Source organism: Pristis pectinata, chromosome 3 (assembly GCF_009764475.1).
Source record: "Pristis pectinata isolate sPriPec2 chromosome 3, sPriPec2.1.pri, whole genome shotgun sequence".
In the NCBI taxonomy this organism is placed as follows: Eukaryota; Metazoa; Chordata; class Chondrichthyes; order Rhinopristiformes; family Pristidae; genus Pristis; species Pristis pectinata.
This window is the reverse complement of record NC_067407.1, coordinates 98,365,068-98,387,245: the sequence shown is the minus strand read 5'-3', so window position 1 is coordinate 98,387,245 and position 22,178 is coordinate 98,365,068. Positions and strand designations below refer to the sequence as shown.

The 22,178-nt window shown below is 46.5% G+C and overlaps 1 protein-coding gene across 1 annotated transcript in view; it reads right to left on the bottom strand.

Moving 5' to 3' along the window:
- The window catches only part of fam161a (FAM161 centrosomal protein A), a 32,855-nt gene extending 19,184 nt beyond the window's left edge, over positions 1-13,671 (bottom strand). Inside the window, exon 1 of the mRNA XM_052012767.1 lies at positions 13,045-13,671. Coding sequence (XP_051868727.1) covers positions 13,045-13,074 — 30 coding nt within the window. The 5' untranslated portion in view covers positions 13,075-13,671. The remainder of the gene's footprint in view (positions 1-13,044) is intronic.
- Between the last annotated feature and the right edge of the window lie 8,507 nt (positions 13,672-22,178).

The window sequence follows — 22,178 nt, the reverse complement described above, 5'->3', positions numbered from 1 at the left end:
TTAAAAATTTGATTCCAAGTTTCCTCAGAAATTGAAATCTGCAGATCACGTTCCCAAGCGTTTTTAATTTTGTCTAAAGGGACCTTATTCATTCCTGATAACCTACCATAAATCTTAGATATTGAAGCATCATAAAAAGCCTTCAAATTAAAAATGACATCTAGTAAGTTCTTATCAGGACTTATAGGGAAGGTATGTACTTGAGATCGGAGAAAATCTCTAATTTGTAAATATCGAAAAAAGTGAGTTTTTGGCAAATTATATTTAGTTGACAATTGTTCAAACGTTAAGAAATTTCCTCCAACAAACAGATCCTGAAAGCAAGTAATACCCAATCTATCCCATTCTTTAAAAACTATGTCAGTCCTAGAAGGTTTAAAGAAAAAATTAGCAAAAATGGGACTAGACAAAGAAAATCTCAATAACCATAGCATTTTCTAAATTGTAACCAAATCCTCAAAGCATCTTTAACTACCAAATTATCAGTTAGTTTATTTATTGATAAAGGAAGTGAAGAGCCAAGCAAAGAAATAATAGAATTTTTTTTTTAAAAACAGAATTAGCTTCCAAAGAAACCCATACTGGACAGGCCTCATGATTAATACAATGTAACCAAAAAGTAAGATTTCGTATATTGACTGCCCAGTAATAAAACCTAAAGTTGGGTAAAGCAAAGCCTCCATTATTTTTAGCTTACTGAAAATGAACTTTATTTAATCTAGGATGTTTATTTTCCCATATGTAAGAAGATATAATTGAGTCAAGAGAATCAAAAAAAGACATAGGAATAAAAACAGGTAAAGCCTGAAATAGATATATAAATTTAGGTAAAATATTCATTTTAATAGAATTAATTTGGCCAATCAGCGATATAGAGAGGGGTGACCAATTTGGTAAGACCCTTTTCACATATTTCATTAAAGCAAGAAAGTTCTCTTTAAATAAATGTTTATAATTTTGAGTAATAGTTACAGCCAAATAGGTAAAATAATTTCTTACAATCTTAAAAGGAAGGTTAATATCAAATGGTATCAGATTGTTCAAAGGGAAAAGTTCACTCTTGTGTAAATTCAATTTATATCCTGAAAATTGGCTAAAACGGGAAAGTAAAGAAAGCATAGAAGGTAACGAAGTCTCAAGATTAGAAATGAAGAGCAGTAAATCGTCAGCATAGAGTGAAACGTTGTGGGTGGTACCTCTCCTAAAGATACCGGCAATCTCTGTAGATTCTCGAAAAGCGATAGCTGAAGGTTCTAGGACCAGGTCAAATAGCAAAGGGCTCAAAGGGTATCCCTGTCTAGTTCTACATTGGAGTTTAAAAGGTTCAGAAAGTTGAAAGTTAGTAAGAACACGAGCAGAAGGAGATAAAGTAATTGAATCCATTGAATAAAATCAGGTTCAAAGTTAAATTTCTCTAAGGTTTTAAATAGATAACTCCACTTGACCGGTCCAAGGCCTTCTCAGCATCTAGAGAAATCACATATTCTAATATTTCCTTAGAAGGAGAATAAATAATATTCAATAAATGATGAATATTAAAGTGGGAGTAACGGTTTTTGATAAACCCCATCTGATCATCGGATATAATGGTAAAATATTTTCTAATCTATGAACCAAAACTTTAGATAAAATTTTAACATCAACATTCAGTAAAGAAATTGGTCTGTATGAAGAACATTCCACTGGGTTTTTATTCTTCTTAAGAATAAGTGAAATGGAAGCTTCATAAAAGGATTGTGGTAACCTTCCCAATTTAAAAGAATCCAAAAAACAGAACTTAAATAAAGGTATAAGCAGCGAGGAGAAAGCCTTATAGAATTCTCCCGGAAATCCATCAGGGCCTGGTATCTTTCCAGAGTGCATTGACCGTATAACCTCGGCAATTTCCTCATGAGTAATAAATTTATCTAGTTGTTTTCGGTTATCAGCAGAGAGTGTAGGAATGTTTAATTGGTCGAAAAAGTTGTTCATTACAGTATCATCTTTAGGAGAATCAGAACTATGAAGTTTGGAATAGAATTCTCTAAAAGTATCATTTATTTCTAAATGGTCTGTTGTCTTTTCTCCATTGGCTTTGTGAACTTCTTTAATTTGCTGTCTAGCTACAGAGATTTTTAATTGATTAGCCAATAATTTACCTGTTTTATCTCCATGGATATAAAATTGAGTCTTATCTTTTAAAAGTTGATTCTCAATTGGATATGCTAAAAGGAGATCGTATTTAGTTTTAATTTCAACTCGCCTTTTATATAAAGTGGGATCTGGATCCAAGGCATATTTTTGGTCTAGAAGTTTCAATTCATTGGCTAAATCAATGTTCTCTGTATTAGCTTTTTTCTTAACACTTGCTGCATAAGAAATAATTTGTCCTCTAATAAAGGCTTTAAAAGCATCCCATATAATAAGACTAGAGGTCTCTCCCAGGGTATTATCTTTAAAAAAGAAAGTAATTTGTTTCTCCAAAAATTTTTAAAAATCTTTATCAGATAGCAAAATTAGATTAAAACGCCAGGATCTGTTTATTTGACTTAGAGATAAAAACACAGGAGCATGGTCTGAAAGAGCAATGTCTTTATATTCACAGGATTGGATTGATGAAATCATTTGACTATCAATAAAAAAAAATCAATCCTGGAATATGTGTGATGAACATGAGAAAAAAAATGAATATTCCCTGTCATCTGGTTGTAAAAAAACACCAGACATCAGTAACACCAGTTTTCATTAAAAAAGATTGAAGAAATAAAGCTGATTTATTAAGAGCTGCTGGTTTAGTAGATGATCTATCTAACCTTGAATCCAACCAACAATTAAAATCTCCTCCTCGAATCAGAAAGTAAAGATTCAAATCTGGCAAAAGTGCAAAAAATCGTTCAAAAATTCCTGGATCGTCTGTATTCGGAGCATAAATATTGGCAAATACCACTAGTCTATTATCTAACTTCCCTGATACTATAACAAAACGACCGTTAATGTCCGTTATTACCTTATGTTGAACAAATGAAACAGTATTGTCTATAAAGATTGAAACCCCCCCCCCCCCCGGATTTAGCTCAGAAAGAGGAATGATATTCCATCCCTCTCCATCAGCTATAAAAGCATAAAGTATCACAATTGCATGTATGAGTTTCTTGTAAAAAAAAATAAATTGAGGCTTTGAACTTTTTAACGTAAGCAAAAATCTTGTTTCACTTTACAGGATGGTTTAGTCCTTTAACATTAAAACTCATTAATCAGTCGATCCATTTTAATAACGTTTAACTGTGAATAATAAACAAGGTAATACATAAGCCATATTAGAATGTAGATTCAAATAAGACACTGAACTTTCCGATAAGGTAACTAAACAATAGACTTGGCTAAAAGCCCAAAACAGCTTCCGAAGAAAGAACCCAATCCCCCTCCCCCCACCCAAAGAGAGAAAGCAGCCGACCAAAAGAAAGCCGGCATCTCTACCTAAAGACAGTATAACCCAAACAATCCTGTTGCCAATTTCTCAAGGTTGGTAATTTTCAACCCAGTCAAAACAGTAACTTTAAAAAAAAACACCACGGTTTCAAAATCATGGAATAACAAGCATCTCGTTAGTTTATTAGTAAAAAAAACCTCAAAAGAATATTATATACACGTGTCAAAAAAAGAGATCAAAAATCAAAGTACATAAACATTCAAAGTGTTAGTAAAGAGTTATCGTAAAAAATTTTAAAAAGTAGATGTTTATGAAGAAAATTACAGAGTATTTCAATCCTCAGATTCCAGAAAGGCTTGAACATCTGCAGGAGAGGTAAACCATTTGTGCGAGCCGTTTTTCAGAATAATTCTTAGCTTTGCAGGGTAGCGGAGCAAAGGCTTATAACCTTGGTTAAAAAGCTCCGACATGACCTTTTTAGATTTCACACGTTCATTCATAACTTCGGGTGAGAAATCTTCAATGATTCTAATCTTGTAATCTTGGTAGTTAATCATTCCTCTTCGGCGGGATTCACAAATTAAAAGGTCTTTGATTTGAAACTCACGCAGCGAGATAATGACTGACCTGGATTTGCCTTCTGTAAGAAATTTGTTCACCGGTGACCTATGTGCTCTATCAATCTCAGGTGCAGCTTTTAAAATAGAAGAGAACAATTCAAATAGGTTTGCAAAGAATTCAGTAGGTTGATTGCCTTCAACAAGCTCTCTAAGACTGAGAATTCTGATGTTGTTCCTTCTGGTCCTGTTTTCTAAGTCAATAATCTTCTGCTTTAGCTTTCCATTAGCTTTAGATTGCTTTTCACAAAGCTTTTCCAAGTCATCAATTTTCTCATCCAGAACCGAGAGAGATGCTTCATGCTGTTTAATCTGTTCGTCATGATCATGTAAAGTTTCTTGGAAAGAATCCAACTTAGAATTAATCTGCTGAAGTTGCTTTTGAAATTGTTCAAATTTCTTGGAAGAATCATCTATGTGTTTTCGAAGCAATTGTAAAATAGATTCCAGAGATGCAGGAGGGTCATCTTTTTTTAGTAGTTTTAGTACCTTTGGCAGCCCTTGTAGCCATGGTGAAGTAAAATTGCAATTAGAGAAAGAGTTTCAAACCGGGTTGAGAAGGTAAGATAAATAGGAGCTCCAGCATGTAGCTGTTACTCCATTGACGACCAGCAGGCTTTTCCCCACTAGATTTATTTTTAAGTGTGTATAAAGGGGACAGATGTGGAAGATCAGGGGCAGTCAGGTGTCCCTGATGATTATGTCTCCAGGAAGTGTTTCCAGCTGCAGCTCCTCTCAGACTGCATGGATCAATTGGACTGGTAGTTGGACTGACTGAGGAGCATACAGGAGGCAGAAAGGGTTGTAGATAGTAGCTTCAGGGAGGTGGTCATTCCCAAGGTTCAACCGGATAGGTGGGTGACCAGGAGAGGCAGGCAAGTAGTGCAGGAGGCTCCTTTGGGTATCTCCTTCCCAAACAAGTATATTGTTTGGATAGTGTTGTGGGGAGGTGGGGGAATGGCCCCTCGCAGGAGAAATAACCAGCAGCAGCAACCAGAGCAGTGGCACCATGACTGGCTCTATGGAACAGCAGGGTAGGGCAAAGTCTAGACAAGCAATAATGATAGGGGACTCTATAGTCATGGGCACACACCGGCATTTCTATGGTCGCAAGTGAGACTCCAGGATGGCATGTTGCCTCCCTGGTGCCAGTATGTTTCCGAGCAGGCACAGGATATTCTGAGAAGGGGAGGGTGAGCAGGCAGAGGTCGTGGTCCAAATTGGTACCAATGACACAGGCAGGAAAGGAGATGAGGTCCTACAAAGAGAATTCAGAGAGTTAGGTAGCAAGTTTAAAAAAAGGACCTCCAAAATTGTAATCTCAGGACTACTACCCATGCCATGTGCTGGTGAAGCAAGAAATAGAAAGATAGAGCAGTTCAATGCATGGCTAAGGAGCTGCTGCAGGAGGGAAAGCTTCAGATATATAGATCATTAGACTCTCTTCCAGGGCAGGTGGTACCTGTACAAGGGTTGCAGCTGAACTGAAAGGGAACTAGTATCCTCACAGGGAGGTTCACTGGTGCTACTTGGGAGGGTTTAAACTCGAGTGGCAGGTGGGCGAGAACCAAAGCAACAGGTGAGCAGGCGGCAGGATTGATGGGAAGGTAGTTTGATAAACAAGTCTGAAAGGAAGAAAAGGCAGAGACAGGTTAATGAACACTGTGGGAATGGTGGGTTGAAATGTGTTTGTTTCAATGTATTTCAATGTATTATGGGTAAGGCAGATGAATTTAGAGCCTGGATCGGTGCATGGAACTCTGATGTTGTGGCCATTACAGAGACTTGGGGGACAGGACTGGCAGCTCAATGTTCCAGGGTTTTGACGTTTCAGATGTGATAGGGAGGTAAAAGAGGTTAGACAGTTAGATAGACTTTTGCATAGTCGGGGAATTAAGGGTTATGGGAAAAAGGCAGGTAGGTGGATCTGAGTCCACAGCCAGATCAGCCATAATCTTACTGAATGGCAGAACAGGCTTGACAGGCCAAATGGCCTACTCCTACTCCTATTTCTTATGTTCTCGGCATTGGTATTCACCAAGGAGAAGGATGTGGAGGATAGGGAGATCAGTGTGGGGTATACTAATATGCTAGGGCATTTTAAGCTCAATGAGGTATTGAATCTCTTCAAGAGCATTAAGTCCTCAGGAACTGCTGGGATCTATCCCAGGCTTTTGAGAGAGGCAAAAGTGGAGATTGTTTGGGCCTTGACGAAGATCCTTGTATCCTCTCTAGCCAAGGGCAAGGTCACAGTGGATTGGAGAATGGCCAATATCCTTTCTTTCCTTTAAAAAAGGAAATGGGGATAATCAGGGGAATTGTAGGCTGTTAAGCCTCACTCATATCAGTGGTAGGTACCAGAGAGGATTCTTGGGGATAGGATTTAGTCGCATTTGGAAAAGCATGGGCTAACTGGGGAGAGTCAACGTGGCTTTGTGCAGGGTGGGTCATGTTGTACAAACGGTTGAGTTTTTTTAAGAGTTGACAAAGGTGATTGAGGGTAGGGCAGTGGGTGTTGTCTACATGGACTTTAGTAAGGCATTTGACAAAGTCCCTCATGGTAAGCTGATCCAGAAGATTGAGGTACATTGGATCCATGGTGACTTGGTAGTTTGTATTCAGAATTGGCTTGCCTATGGAAGAGGGTAGTGGTTATTCTGGCTGGAAGTCTGTGACCAGTGGTGTTCCCCAGGAGTCGGTGTTGGGACCTCTTGTTTGTAATACATATAAATGAGTTGGATGCAAACGTCAGTGGGTTGGTTAGTAAGTTTGCAGACAACACAAAGATTGGAGTTGTGTACAGTACAATAGGTTACTAAAGGATACAGCAGGGTATAGCTCAATTACAGATATGGGCAGATAAATGGCGTTTAAACCAGGCAAGTGAGGCGTTGCACTTTGAGGTCAACATTAAGGGAAAGTATACAGTTAATGGCAGGACTCTTAACAGCATTAATGTATAAAGGGATCTTGGGGTCCAAGTCCATAGCTCCCTGGAAGTGGCAACACAAGTAGATAGAGTGATAAAGGAGGCATATTGCCTGCTTGCCTTCATTGGCCAGGGCATAGAGTATAAGAGTAAGGAAGTCACGTTGCAACTGTTCAAAATTTTGGTTAGGCTGCACTTGGAGTATTGTGTGCAGTTCTGGTTGCCTCATATAGGAAGGATGTGGAGTCTTTTGAGAGCATGCAGAAGAAGTTTACCAGGATGCTGCCTGAACAAGAGGGCACAAGCTAAAAGAAGTTGGACAAATTTGGATTGTTTTCTCAGGAGGATTGAAGGCTGAGGGGGGAAGCCTGATTTGAAATTTATAAAATTGAGAGGCATAGATAGGGTAGACAGTCAGAATCGGGGAGGGAGGGGTGGTGGTGGAGGCAGATGAGATTGTGGTGCTTAAAGCCCTTTTGGATAGGGGCATGAATATGGATGGATATAGATCTTGTGCAGGAAGACGGGATTAGTTTAATTTGGCATCATGTTCAGCACAGACATCATGAGCTGAAGAGCCTGTTCCTGTGCTATACTGTTCTATGTTGTATGTCCTTTTTTCCATATCATGCTCCCTTTCCACTCACCTGGGGTTCCAGTCCCCATACTCCCTTACCACTTGCCCAGTTCTGAATACAGGAAACATTCAGTCACTCAGTTAATGTTTCAGCTTGAAAGGTTGAAGACCTATCATCAGAACCAGCTGAACCTACTTACAGTTCTGATCACCAGATTACAGGAAAAGATGAGACTGCACTGGAAAATTGCAGACTAATTTCTCTTAACAGTTGGATCAAAAAAAAAGATGCATAAAGCCCAAGGATTTGGAAAATCATTTCATCCCAAAGAAGTTGCCTGAAATGGTGGGAAGTAGAACCAGCTTAGCACAGTTTAAAAAGTAGTTTGTTTCCTTGTGAACTACAGAGAAGGTGGGAATAGACTGTGTAGCTCTTTTACAACTAGCAGCCACAATAGGCCAAATGGCCTCCTGACGTGTCTTAAATTTCTTTGATTCTATGGAGCTAGATAGTGAAATAACTGTGTTTTCATTGCTTTGGTTTCCATTCACATAAACAATTCACTGATTAGTGAATATTAAAAAGGCAGATCTTTCATGAGAATTGGATAATGACAAGAACAAATATATAGCAATTGTAAACAGAGTTAAATTTAGATAATTAGACCTCAGGTTTGTACACTGAAATAAATGGGAGTAACTCAATAAGCAAAAACTGCAGAGCCTTATTCATTCTCTTCTAAAACAAGATTAACTAAAGCTACACTGCACTACAATGATTAATAAATACCGTTCAAAGAGTAATAATGTGTAGAAGCTGTAGTCTGAGTTGCTCACTATTAAACTCTCTTGCCCATGTTCAAATTACCATGGCCAAATTCATTCCATTCATTCTTTTGCATTCCGTTTCAAGACAGAAAAAATTTGATTATATCTCAGCTTTTTGTTTTGCTCAACTTTAGTCAACGTTTGTTTTGAGTGAGTCTGAACAATAGGTGCACAAAATCTGAATCTTTAAGTTTCTGTATCAACTCTGTATCAAAACTGACTATGTTTCCATGACTGTTGCATAATCTTTATTACCAACCTCTAATCCGTCATTGCAACTAATGCTTAAAAATATTACATATTATAAATGGAAGAAGCTCCATAGTTGTAGCTTCTATCTTCTAAAAGGCAAATGCAACTAACAAAGCCGAAGGACATCTTTCAGTAATCTTCTCATCAAGAGCTCGGAAGACAATCAATTAATAACATTAGGGAACACAAATGGCTTGGATTCGCTCGCCGTTCCCTTAGAAAAATAATTGTTTTTTTCCTTATATTTGTGCACAAAGTACCCACTCGATGCAAGGCGGAAATTGCATTAAATCTTATCTCGTTATTACCAAGAAATGCCATGTAAACACACCGTCTTCAGCGTGACAATTCTAGCTGCTTTCTTGATCAAAAGTATCCGCATTCTAGATATAATTAATTACCTAAAATCGGAAAATGGATTGAAATTCTAGAAGGAGAAACTGCATTTGTTTTTTTTCAAAAAAAGGAAACACAACACTTGAAGAACGGTGCATTGAAGTATCTCTGTGGACGGGGACAAGGCTGACGGGGACGTTCAAAATCAGACCTGGTCAATCCAGCTCGGTTTTAGACGTTAATTTACAAATCCACAAACAACGTCTTCCAAACCAGATGCTTACATTAGGGGAGGTGAAAATGCCACTTTCAAAACGGTTGTGCTGTTAGCTGCCCATGTACCTCCTCCCCTCCCCTCCCCCCTCCCACCTCCTCTCCCTCCCCTCCTCCCTCCCACCTCCTCTCCCTCCCCTCCTCTCCCCCCTCCCTCCCCTCTCCCCCCTCCCTCCCCTCTCCCCTCCCTCTCCTCTCTCCCCCTTCCCCCTCCCTCTCCTCTCTCCCCCTCCCTCTCCCCTCTCCCCCTCCCTCTCCCCTCTCCCCCTTCCCCCTCCCTCTCCCCCTTCCCCCTCCCTCTCCTCTCTCCCCCTCCCTCTCCCCTCTCCCCCTCCCTCTCCCCTCTCCCCCTCCCTCTCCTCTCTCCCCCTTCCCCCTCCCTCTCCTCTCTCCCCCTCCCTCTCCCCTCCCCCTCCCATCCCTCTCCTCTCTCCCCCCCCTCCCCCCTCTCCTCTCCCCCCCTCCCCCCTCCCTCTCCTCCCCCCCTCCCCCCTCCCCCTCCTCTCTCCCCCCTCCCCCTCCCTCTCCTCTCTCCCCCCTCCCTCTCCTCTCTCCCCCCCTCCCCCCTCCCTCTCCTCCCCTCTCCTCCCCCCTCCTCCCCCCCTCCCCTCTCTCCCTCCTCCCCCTCCCCCCTCCCCCTCCCCCCTCTCTCCCCTCTCCCCTCTCTCCCCTCTCCCCCCTCCCCCTCCTCTCTCCCCTCTCTCCCCTCCCTCTCCTCCCTCCCCCTCCTCTCTCCCCCTCCCCCTCCCTCTCCTCTCTCCCCCCTCCCTCTCCTCTCCTCCCCCCTCCCTCTCCTCTCCTCCCCCTCCCTCTCCCTCTCCTCTCTCCCCTCCTCTCCTCCCCCCCTCCCTCTCCCCTCTCCCCTCCTCTCCTCTCTCTCCTCTCTCCCCTCCCTCTCCTCCCTCCCCCTCCTCTCTCCCCCCTCCCCCCCTCCCTCTCCTCTCCTCCCCCCCTCCCTCTCCTCTCCTCCCCCCCTCCCTCTCCCTCTCCTCGCTCCCCCTCCTCTCCTCCCCCCTCCCTCTCCCCTCTCCCCTCCTCTCCTCTCTCCCCTCCCCCTCCTCTCCCCCCTTCCCCCCCCCCCTCCTCTCCCCACCCCTCCTCTCCCCCCCCTCCCCCTCCTCTCCTCTCCCCCTCCCCTCCCCCCCCTCCCCCTCCTCTCCTCTCCCCCCCCTCCTCTCCCCCCCCTCCCCTCCTCGTCCTCTCCCCCCCCTCCCCCTCCTCTCCCCCCCTCCTCTCCCCCCCCTTCCCCCTCCCCCTCCTCTCCCCCCCCTTCCCCCTCCTCTCCCCCCTTCCCCCTCCCCTCCCCCCCTTCCCCTCCCCTCCCCCCCTTCCCCCTCCTCTCCCCCCTTCCCCCTCCCCTCCCCCCCTTCCCCCTCCCCCCTTCCCCCTCCCCTCCTCTCCCCCCCTTCCCCCTCCCCCTCCTCTCCCCCCCTTCCCCCTCCCCCCCTTCCCCCTCCCTTCCCCCTCCCCCCTTCCCCCTCCCCCTCCTCTCCCCCCCCTTCCCCCTCCCCCTCCTCTCCCCCCCTTCCCCCTCCCCCCCTTCCCCCTCCCCCTCCTCTCCCCCCCTTCCCCCTCCCCCTCCTCTCCCCCCCTTCCCCCTCCCCCTCCTCTCCCCCCCTTCCCCCTCCCCCTCCTCTCCCCCCCTTCCCCCTCCCCCTCCTCTCCCCCCCTTCCCCCTCCCCCTCCTCTCCCCCCCTTCCCCCTCCCCCTCCTCTCCCCCCCTTCCCCTCCCCCTCCTCTCCCCCCTTCCCCCTCCCCCTCCTCTCCCCCCCTTCCCCCTCCCCCTCCTCTCCCCCCCTTCCCCCTCCTCCTCCCCCCCTCCCTCTCCTCTCTCCCCTCCCTCTCCTCTCTCCCCTCCTTCCCCCTCCCTCTCCTCTCTCCCCTCCTTCCCCCTCCCTCTCCTCTCCCCTCTCCCCCCTCCCCCTCCCCTCTCCCCCTCCCCTCCCCCTCCCCCCTCTCTCCCCTCTCCCCTCTCTCCCCTCTCCCCCCTCCCCCTCCTCTCTCCCCTCTCCCCCTCCCTCTCCTCCCTCCCCTCCTCTCTCCCCCTCCCCCTCCCTCTCCTCTCTCCCCCCTCCCTCTCCTCTCCTCCCCCCTCCCTCTCCTCTCCTCCCCCTCCCTCTCCCTCTCCTCTCTCCCCTCCTCTCCTCCCCCCCTCCCTCTCCCCTCTCCCCTCCTCTCCTCTCTCTCCTCTCTCCCTCCCCTCCCTCTCCTCCCTCCCCTCCTCTCCCCCCTCCCTCTCCTCTCCTCCCCCCCTCCCTCTCCTCTCCTCCCCCCCTCCCTCTCCCTCTCCTCTCTCCCCTCCTCTCCTCCCCCTCCCTCTCCCTCTCCCTCTCCCCTCCTCTCCTCTCTCCCCTCCCCCTCCTCTCCCCCCTTCCCCCTCCCCCTCCTCTCCCCCCCTCCCCCTCCTCTCCTCTCCCTCCCCCTCCCCCCCCCCCCCCTCCTCTCCTCTCCCCCCCCTCCTCTCCCCCCCCTCCCCCTCCTCTCCTCTCCCCCCCTCCCCCTCCTCTCCCCCCCTCCTCTCCCCCCCCTTCCCCCTCCCCCTCCTCTCCCCCCCTTCCCCCTCCCCTCCCCCCCTTCCCCTCCTCTCCCCCCTTCCCCCTCCCCTCCCCCCCTTCCCCCTCCCCCTCCTCTCCCCCCCTTCCCCCTCCCCCCCCTTCCCCCTCCCCCTCCTCTCCCCCCTTCCCCCTCCCCCTCCTCTCCCCCCCTTCCCCCTCCCCCCCTTCCCCCTCCCTTCCCCCTCCCCCTCCTCTCCCCCCCCTTCCCCCTCCCCTCCTCTCCCCCCCTTCCCCCTCCCCCCCTTCCCCCTCCCCCTCCTCTCCCCCCCTTCCCCCTCCCCCTCCTCTCCCCCCCTTCCCCCTCCCCCTCCTCTCCCCCCCTTCCCCCTCCCCCTCCTCTCCCCCCCTTCCCCCTCCCCCTCCTCTCCCCCCCTTCCCCCTCCCCCTCCTCTCCCCCCCTTCCCCCTCCCCCTCCTCTCCCCCCCTTCCCCTCCCCCTCCTCTCCCCCCCTTCCCCCTCCTCTCCCCCCCTCCCTCTCCTCTCTCCCCCTCCCTCTCCTCTCTCCCCTCCTTCCCCCTCCCTCTCCTCTCTCCCCTCCTTCCCCCTCCCTCTCCTCTCCCCTCTCCCCCCTCCCCCTCCCCTCTCCCCCTCCCCTCCCCCTCCCCTCCCCCTCCCTCTCCCCTCTCTCTCCCTCTCCCCTCTCTCTCCCTCCCCCTCCCCTCTCCCTCCCTCCCCCTCCCCTCTCCCTCCCCCTCCCCTCTCTCTCCCCCTCCCCCCTCCCCCCCCCTCTCCCCTCTCTCTCCCTCCCCCTCCCCTCTCCCTCCCCCTCCCCCCTCTCCCTCCCCCTCCCCCCTCTCCTCTCTCCCCTCCTTCCCCCTCCCTCTCCTCTCTCCCCTCCTTCCCCCTCCCTCTCCTCTCCCCTCTCCCCCCTCCCTCTCCTCTCCCCTCTCCCCCTCTCCTCTCCCCTCTCCCCCCTCCCCCTCTCCTCTCCCCTCTCCCCCCTCCCCCTCTCCTCTCCCCTCTCCCCCCTCCCCCTCTCCTCTCCCCTCTCCCCCCTCCCCCTCCCCTCTCCCCCTCTCCTCCTCTCCTCTCCCCTCTCCCCCTCCCCCTCTCCCCCTCCCCCTCTCCCTCTCCCTCTCCCTCTCCCCCTCCCCCTCCCCTCCCCCTCCCCCTCCCCTCCCCCTCCCCCTCCCCTCCCCCTCCCCCTCCCTCTCCCCCTCCCCCTCCCTCTCCCCTTTCTCTCTCTCCCTCCCCCTCCCTCTCCCCTTTCTCTCTCTCCCTCCCCCTCCCCTCTCTCTCCCTCCCCCTCCCCTCTCCTCCCCTCTCACCTTCTCGTCGGATTTCAGGCACACGGCCATACCTAGAGCCAAGGCCGCCTCCCTCTTTCACAAGGCAGCGGGTGTTCCGCTCTGCGGGTTCACCGTAGGCTCGACGCAGCAGGTGATGGGGAGGCAAGAGGAGACTCGACGCGGACGGGGCTCCTCGCCGCCCTCCAACGGCCGGCCACCGGCGCTTGGCAACCGGCGACGCGGGCGGGACGTCGGGCGCGTCGGCAGGTCAGAGGCCGGTGCTCCAAGCGCGGCTGTTCCGCCGCTGGCTGCCCGCCCTCTGCCGCTGCGCAGCAGAACCGCCTTCCGAACAGTCTTCTGATTTCCTTCCAGCGGCTTCGGGTTATTTCCAAATTAAGTGGTGCTCGGTAGGTCAGGCAACATTAGCGGAAAGAAAAAAAAGTTTTCAGTTCTGCGATGAAAAACACGATGATGCTGGAGGAACTCAGCAGGCCAGGCAGCGTCCATGGGGGAAAGCAGGCGGTCACAATGTGGCTTGGACTGGACGGCTTGAATTAAAAGCGATTCCAGCATCTGCAGTCCTTTGTTTCTCTTTTTTTCAGTTCTGTGACCTTGGGAAGTAAAACCAGGCCAGGGCATGCACGCTGACTGGTAAGGCAGCGTGCTGTAGGACAGAGACCTGGGGGTACAGGTACACAGTTCCCTGAAAGTGGCGACACAGATGGACAGGGTGGTGAAGAAGTGCATGGCGTGCTTGCCTTCATTGGCCAAGGTATAGAAAACAGTAGGAATGGACTGGTTGTTCTCAGGTTGGTGCCCTGTGACTGCTGGAGTACTGCAGTGATTGGTGCTTGGGCCTCAACAATTTGGCTGAAGGAATTAAATGTAACATTTTCGATTTTGCTGATGACACAAAACGAAGTGGGAATGTGAGTAGTGGTAAAGATGCAAAGAGGTTTCAAGTTGTGACCAATAATATAAATATGGAAAAGTGAGACCTATGGGGGGGGGGGGGAGGAGAACAATTTTTTTCAGTGGAGGGAGTTGGGAAATGTTAATGTTCTAAGGGACCTGGGTGTCCTTGTACACGTTACTTAAAATTAACATGCAGCATGTTAACATTGCAAAAATAATATGCAGATGCAGCAATTAGTAAGGCAAATGTTATGTTGCCCTTTATTGCCAAGAAGATTTGAATAAATGATTTGTGATGTCTTACAGCAATTACATTGCTTACCCCAATTGACCTGTACGATCGGTTTGTAAGACAAGCTTTTCGCTGGTCCTCGGTACAAGTGACAATAATAAACCAACACATAGGCATTGTTGAGACCATAACTGGAATATTGTCAACAACTTTGGTCTCCTTACCCATAAGGATATCCTTGCTCCAGAAAGAGTACAGAAGAGATTCACCAGACTAATTCCGTGGATCAAAGTTCAGACATGAGGAGAGATTGAGTAGTCTGGGCCATTATTTTTGAGAGTTTTGAAACATACAATATTTTTATGGGGCTTGATATGTCATTATGAGGAGAATGTTTGCCCTAGGTGAGCTCAAAATAAGGAGAAATGGTGGTGAATCTTTGAAATTCTTTACTCTAGAAGGCTGTGGAGGCTCAGTCATTGATATTACTCAAAACAGATTGATAGATTTCTGGATATGGTGACAACAATAAAATTTAGCAGAGGTAGATTGGTTTATTGAAATGTGGAGCAAGCTCAAGCTGAATGGCCTAGTTTATTCATATTTCTTGAGTTGCTATGTAGAACTGGCCAATTCTAATGCAAACTGGAAAGGCTGATTATCTGAGATTGTTGAATTCACTGAGTCCTGAGGGCCATTACTTGCCTTGTCAGAAGACAAGATGGTTGCCCAAATGGGATTAAGTGTAGATGGGTGAAAAAGTCAACATGGATGTGGTGAGCCAAAGGACCTGTTTCTGTGCTACACAAGTCTGAATCTAAGTAATCCTGCAAGGCAAGTCAAGCTTTGAAGTGCAGTTGACTGATGAAACCCCAAGGTGGCAAAACATTATAAAAATCCTCTTACCTCATTTCTAGTTGCGTTGAGCTTGAATTAATTTTCCCACTTTAGTCCCCAGATCAAGGCTTGGTTACTTACACATGTGGTGCAGTTTCTTAATCCAGACATGTATTACTATTTTGATGCTGCTCTCTGACTATTGAAGTATACTAATGCTGGCAACATTCATTCTGGCAGAAATGCAGCAAACTTTACTCCTGGTGGGTTTTTTTTCCATGGCCTGAGACCAATACATGGAACAGGGCCTCTCAAACTGGAAGGCATTGCTTTTTACTTGTAATTTGAAAGCAGGTTAGCTTTGGTCTACATTTCTGCCATGGAAATCCAAAAGTTAAAAACATCAAAAATTGTCCCAGGATCTAGTAAATTAAAGTTGTGTAGCCACGTCTTCACTGTTTATGCTCTAATTATGCATTTCTATGATGACTCTTGCTGTCATGAAATGTCTAAGTTACTGTAAAATTCATTGTGCTGGTCACCGTGTCTTCAATTTTAGGGAAATCTGGAATGATTCCTAGCATGTTTCCAGAAATTGTTCTCAAGAATGATAGTCACTCCTTTTGCAAACAGTATACAGAAACACAGGGGAAGAAGTGTTAATTCACCAGCAGGGGCACTGGGTTTGGGGGAGAGTTCTGGACTATGTGGCAGGCAGAATGTGACCACAGCTGATGTTTCTAATCTCAGTTTGGGAAGATTTACCAGTTGGTGTACAAATCACACCCCATTGTTTGACCCTTGAGAAAAAAAATCCCAGAAAATGAACAGTAATACAAATTATCATCTAGGCACCCATGGGTTTTATAATGGAAATGGTCTACAATGTCAAAGAAATCTAAAATATTTTACTTTTATTGAGAGACCACATTTCATGCTCATTTGTATTCTATGGGAACAAATATCCTACATATGGATTACAATGCAGATTACAATACACACCACTCCATGAACTGTATTTATAGAGATTAAAAGAATGTGCATACAAGTGCGATTTTTACAGTGATAGTTGTTGTGGTGAGCAGTGATAATGAAAGTGTTATTTCCTTGGGAAGGTTGGTCCTACAGGAAACACTGGTTACTGGGTGATTTCTTCCTTGGAGATTAGGAGCTCATGTCTACTCCACTGGAGGTTTCATGGTTTGCTACATACACATTAGTTACTTATTAACCTCCCACAAAAAGGCAACACTAGCAAATAACAGTGCAAATATACCCTTAACAATGATGAAGAATGATCACCTATCAACCTCTTGCCCACAGTGAATCTTCATATACAGTTGTATGTTCTAGTGTCACAACATCCTTCATGACAGAAGAGGCAGGTATTTGGCCCACCAGGATTATGCTAGATCCTAACCAGCAATTCCATCAATCTCATTCACCCCTCTCCTTTTTCCCCTTTACCCCTGCAAATTTTGGCCTATTACAAACTCATCAACTCCCTCGTGGTTCTTTTTGCCACTTCCCTGCACCAAGGGTTAACCCAAAGGATAAATTACAGTAGCCAACTAACCTGCCAGCACTTCATTGGAACGTGGGAGGGAACTGGAGCATCCAGTGGAAAATCCACGTGGTCATGGGGAGAATATGCAAACTCCATCTATCAGAATTAAACTCAGTTCCCTGGAGCTGAGGCAGCAGTGCAAATTGCTTATGTCACTGTGCCATAACAATTCTGTTATTAATTTAAAATGACTCAAAAATATTTTTTAATGATCAGTAATATGAAATCAGAAGAGTCTGAAGACAATACTTGTGGATGAAAGAAAAACAGAAAATGCTGAAAACACAACAGGTTAGGCAGCAAAGAAACAGGGTTAATGTTTCAGATTGACAGCATCTGCAGTTTTTGACTTTGATGGATGAAGGTGGCTATTCAACCCATCCATTAAATTATCATCATTGCTACATCCCCCATTTCACATTCCTGAATAACTCCAAGATTTCTTCCTATGTTCTATTTAAAAGTACACTCCAACTGTTTATTATGCTTTAAATTTTGTACAAAGTTGACCTCATGGACTACTCTCACAATTTACTTCAATATTCTGGGATTTGTCTCTTGTTTCATCTTAGATACTAACTTCTGACCAAAAAGCCCAAGATTCTCCAGTCCTTCCTCATACTCAATCTTCCGACATTAAAGACCACAACCTGAAAATGCCTCGCCTACAATGAATGTTGCTTGGGTTAATTCAACTTCCAAGGTGATTGTGGGACCAATTTAATCATAAAAGTCATATCCAATATCATCATCAGTACCATGGAGTCTTGCATATTTAAGCTACAGTTGGGTGAATCTCACAGGAGAAGGTGTCTAGCCTCACCCTCTGCCAAAGGCAGAGCTACCACACCTCATGCCTTTCATGGAGAACTTTTTTTAAAATTTTATTTACAGCGTGGTAACAGGCCCTTCCAGCCCAACGAATCTGCGCCGCCCATTTTAAACCCAAATTAACCTACCCGTACGTCTTTGCAATGTGGGAAGAAACCGGAGCACCTGGAGGAAACCCACGCAGACACGGGAGAACATACAAACTCCTTACAGACAGCGACAGGAATCGAACCCCAATCGCTGGCGCTGTAATAGCATCGCGCTAACTGCTACACTACCGTGCCGCCCTGATCCTCCTCCTGATGACAGTCCCACTGATTTTGGATGGCAGACAGTTCTTCAATTTGTAAAATGAGACCCAGGAATTATAATGGGGCAGGGACAATGCTGGAGTTTACTCACCCTCCCATGTTGCTGAGCTAAATAGATAAAAGTACAGAGTCTTCTGCATTCTATACCAGCGTGAACTACAGAATTACCATCTATATGTTTTGTCCTTGCCTGTACTGCTCCTGGCAGGTAATTCTGCAAAGCTTTCTCTAGTGACAGGTCACAAGCTGCTGACTGTAATTACCCCTTCACAGACAGCAGAGTTTGATAATTGCATCTGTAATAAACACTGGTTCTGGGTGTTAGATGTTTAGTGGGATAGATCAGCATAGAACGGTATTGGGAAAACAGACACCAGAAAAGGATCCCCGTTATGACAAAAGATACCAAGTCCCCCAACTTTGAGGGCCAGGCAGACCAAGCCAAGTGAGAGAAGAGAAAAAAAAATGACATTTTGTTGACCTAGATGGTGAAAAAGAAATTGAAGGGACATATACTTATGCAAGACCAGACGCACTCCTAGGGCCAATCAGCTGTGGCAAAACTGTTATAAAACCCATCACAGAATGTCAGAAGCCAATCACACTAGCCTGGATAGGAGAACACCAAATGTGCTGGACCCATTTCAATGTTGGGACCAGCTATTGAAAAGACATACCAGGGGATGGATGCCTTTGGGGTTAGATCCTTACAGCCTTCAGATATAACCTGCCCCAGAAACCCCTCTTCCATCGAGTAGAACATGTAAAAGCTAGAAAGCACGCACCACCAGGCTCAAGGACAGCTTCCATCCCATTGTTATAAGACTGTTGAACAGACCTCTTGTACGTTAAAGAAGGACTTCACAATTTACCTCACCTTATTGTCTACCTGCACTTTGTCTGTAACAGCATATTCTGCACTCTGGCATTGCTTTTCCCTTGTACTACCTCAATGTACTTATGTTTTAAAATGATCTGCAGGCTTGCAAAATGAAGCTTTTCCACTGTATGTCATATATGTGACAATAAACCAATTCCAACCTTCATGCTTAAAGAGTACTAAACCTCAATACAGTGAGATTCTCCAGACATTCTTCCAGAATGCCTGCTTGTTGTGCTGAATGCCAAAGTCCCACATAGTAGGCTAGTCTAGAAGGTTAGATCACATGGGATCCAGGATGAGCTAGCCAATTAGATACCAAATTGGCATGGTGGAAGGTGACAGAGGGTGGTAGTGGAGGGTTGTTGTTCATATTGGAGGCCTGTGACCAGTAGTGTGTCACAGGAATCAGTGCTGGGTCCACTATTGTTTGTCATCTATGTTAACGACCTGGATGACAATGTTTTTAACATGGTTAGTAAGTTTGCAGATGACACCAAAGTTGGTGGTGTAGTGGACAGTGAAGGTGGTTATCTAAGATCACAAGACGACCTTGATGAACTGGGGAAGTGGGATGAGTGATGGCAAATGGAATTTAACTCGAATAAGCAGAAGGCTTTGCATTTTGGCCAGTTAAATGAGAACACGACTTGCAAAGTAAATGGAATGACTCTGGAGAGTGTTGCAGAACAGAGGGGCCCAGGATTACAGGTACATAGTTCCCTGAAAGTGGCAAGACAGGTAGACAAGGTGGTGAGGCATTTGGCATGCTTGCCTTCATCAATCAAGGCATTGAGTACAGGTCTTCTCCCACACAGCCAATTTCGAATCCAGTTTACAACCTCTCCATGGATACCTAGTGTCTGAACCTTATGAACTAACCTCCCATGTGGGACCTTGTCAAAGGCCTTACTAAAGTCCATGTAGACAACATCCACAGCCTTTCCTTCATCTACTTTCTTGGTAACCTCCTCGAAAAACTCTACAAGATTCATTAAACACGATCTACCATGCACGAAGCCATGCTGACTATCCTCAATCAGCCTTTGGCTGTCCAAATTTCAAGGGGACCCAAGGGGAAACTTTTTCACAAAGATGATGGTGTGTATATGGAATGAGATGCCAGAGGAAGCTATAGAGACAGGAACAATTACAATGTTTAAAAGACATTTGACAGGTACCCAGATAGGATTTAGAAGGATATGGGCCAAACTGCAGGCAAATGGGACTAGCTCAGGTAGACAACTTGGTCAGCATGGATGAGTTGGGCCAAAGGGCCTGCATCCGTGCTGTACAACTCTAAGAACAAAGACATTTTACATCTGCAGCTCCAGTCTCCATGTGGCTAGTTCAAAGTCACAACAGCCAGTATCCAGACTCTGCTGATAAGGTCATCGATGTAACCAAATGTCAGATCAGCAACTGCCAAAACAGCCATTCTCTTGCAAGATGAAGGAGGGAAAACTACTCTCCTGGAGTTCAGAAAAACCTTCAAGGAATTCCTTTTAGTTCTTAAAAGTTTCAATATGACCGGAAGTCTTAGGAGGATATCGCTGACGATTGTTCCAATTGCACGCAGTCTCATCGATAACAGAGCGATGGTATTCAAGAGGAAGACGCGCTTAAGCCAGAGGAGAGCAAAAGCAGTTGTGAATCATCAAACCCAAAGTAATATCTCTTACTACAAACGGTTTAAAGTAGAAGCTGGCCTGAGCAGCAACTCACGTGCGAACGGAAACCAGCCAGTGATGTATTTTCAAAGTCGAGGGATAAATTCATTTAGCAGAATGAAGGCTCAAAATAAGTGTGTAGAAAACAAATTAAACATCTGGTAAATACAAAGGGCATTGAAGGAAAGGTAAAGGAGATAGAAGAAGATATGATTTATTTAAATATTCAACATCTTCTGTGAAATTAAGCATTGTCGAGCTGTTCCACATTTAAAGCTTCATCCTCATTACAGCGGCCCGAACATATTCACCAACTTAAACAAGGAATCAATGGGCAGTCGGAGCAATTCCGAATCAGACAACGCCAGTTCTCTTGGTGAAGACTTTAAACTGCTCTCTGCATAGGAGCTGGATGTATCTGACGCCAATTTATGAATTTAGTAGTGTTAGAGCAAGATTCAGATTATGATGTTAAAATTGTCAGAGAAACGTCGGAAGGTTCCCAGTGTTGCAAGAAAAGTTGTTAAGGTCCACTAAAGACATATTTTTGTTAGTCAAGGGTGTGAAACTATAGTTTGCTTGATCTACTTCCTACGGTTGGTAAATTTTATCTGCCTCTCAACCTTTTTCGGATTCTACGTGACTTTTTTTCCGCGTATTCGTTGCCAACATTCAAAAACGTGGACGGAAGCCAGCAGAAAGCTTGTATTCAACATTCGCGCTGCACCTATAGATCAGAGTTGAATGGTAAATTCATCCTACAATGAAGCATGTAAAATAATCCTACAGCTCTGAACTAAACCTTGCACTTCTCTACCCCCGGGACATTCCGCATTTCCATTGCTCCCACCGTTAAACTCGACAGTTACTTTCCCAAAGCTCCTTTAAACTCTTACCTCTTCTGTCACTCTTCAGTCTTTGGATCAGTGTGACAATTCCGAGCAACACACAAAGTGCTGAGGGAACTCAGAGGGTCAGGCAGCATCTACGGAGGGAAATAGTCGACGTTTCGGTCCAGACCTTCCAGCTCGACTGACAGGAGGTGGACAGAGAGCCAGTATAAAAAAGCGGCGGGAAGGGGTGGAGCTGGTGGACAACTCAGATTTGGAGCAGTCCCTGGAGACACCCGACAGGTAAACCAAAGACGCCAGAAACATACCAGGTGTGGACTGGCTTCTGGTGCCAACCCCTGGCCGTGTGTCCGGGGCTCCAGCTCCTAATTCTGGAGCAGATTTCGCTATTGAATATCCTTCCCCTCTACAGATAACAGCCCGGAGTTCTCTCTCCAGAACTACACTTCCAAAACTGGCGCCGCCCACGCCGACAAATTCCCCGCCCAAACAGCCCCACCCCCAGGCTCGGCATTGTGAACGGCGCAGTGAAGTGGGTTGTACGTGTGACCCAAATTGCCGTCAGTACAATGGGATTGGTTGTCTTCTCGATTTGCGTCAAGTGACCGAAGCCATCTACGGAGGTGGGAACCAGTAATCGATTTGGGAATAGTATCAGTTTTTGTATAACCGAACGGAATACTCTATATTAAAAAAAATCAATCTTAAAATAAATGCAGGTCGTAAAAACATCAGGGAAAAGCAAATCATCTGCTGGAGGATTTCAGCGGGTCGATCTGTGGGGGAAAAAGGAATTTTTATTTAAAAAGAAATAAACTTTAAGTTATCTTTATTAGTCACATGTACATCAAAACACACAGTGAAATGCATCTTTGCATACTATACTCTGGCGCAGCCCACAAGTGTCGCCACACTTCCAGCGGCAACATAGCATGCCCACAACTTCCTAACCCCTACAACTTCCTAACCCCTTCCTAACCCTTTGCAATGTGGGAGGAAACCGGAGCACCCCGAGGAAACCCACGCGGACACGGGGAGAACGTACAAACTCCTTACAGAGAGCGGCGGGAATTGAACCT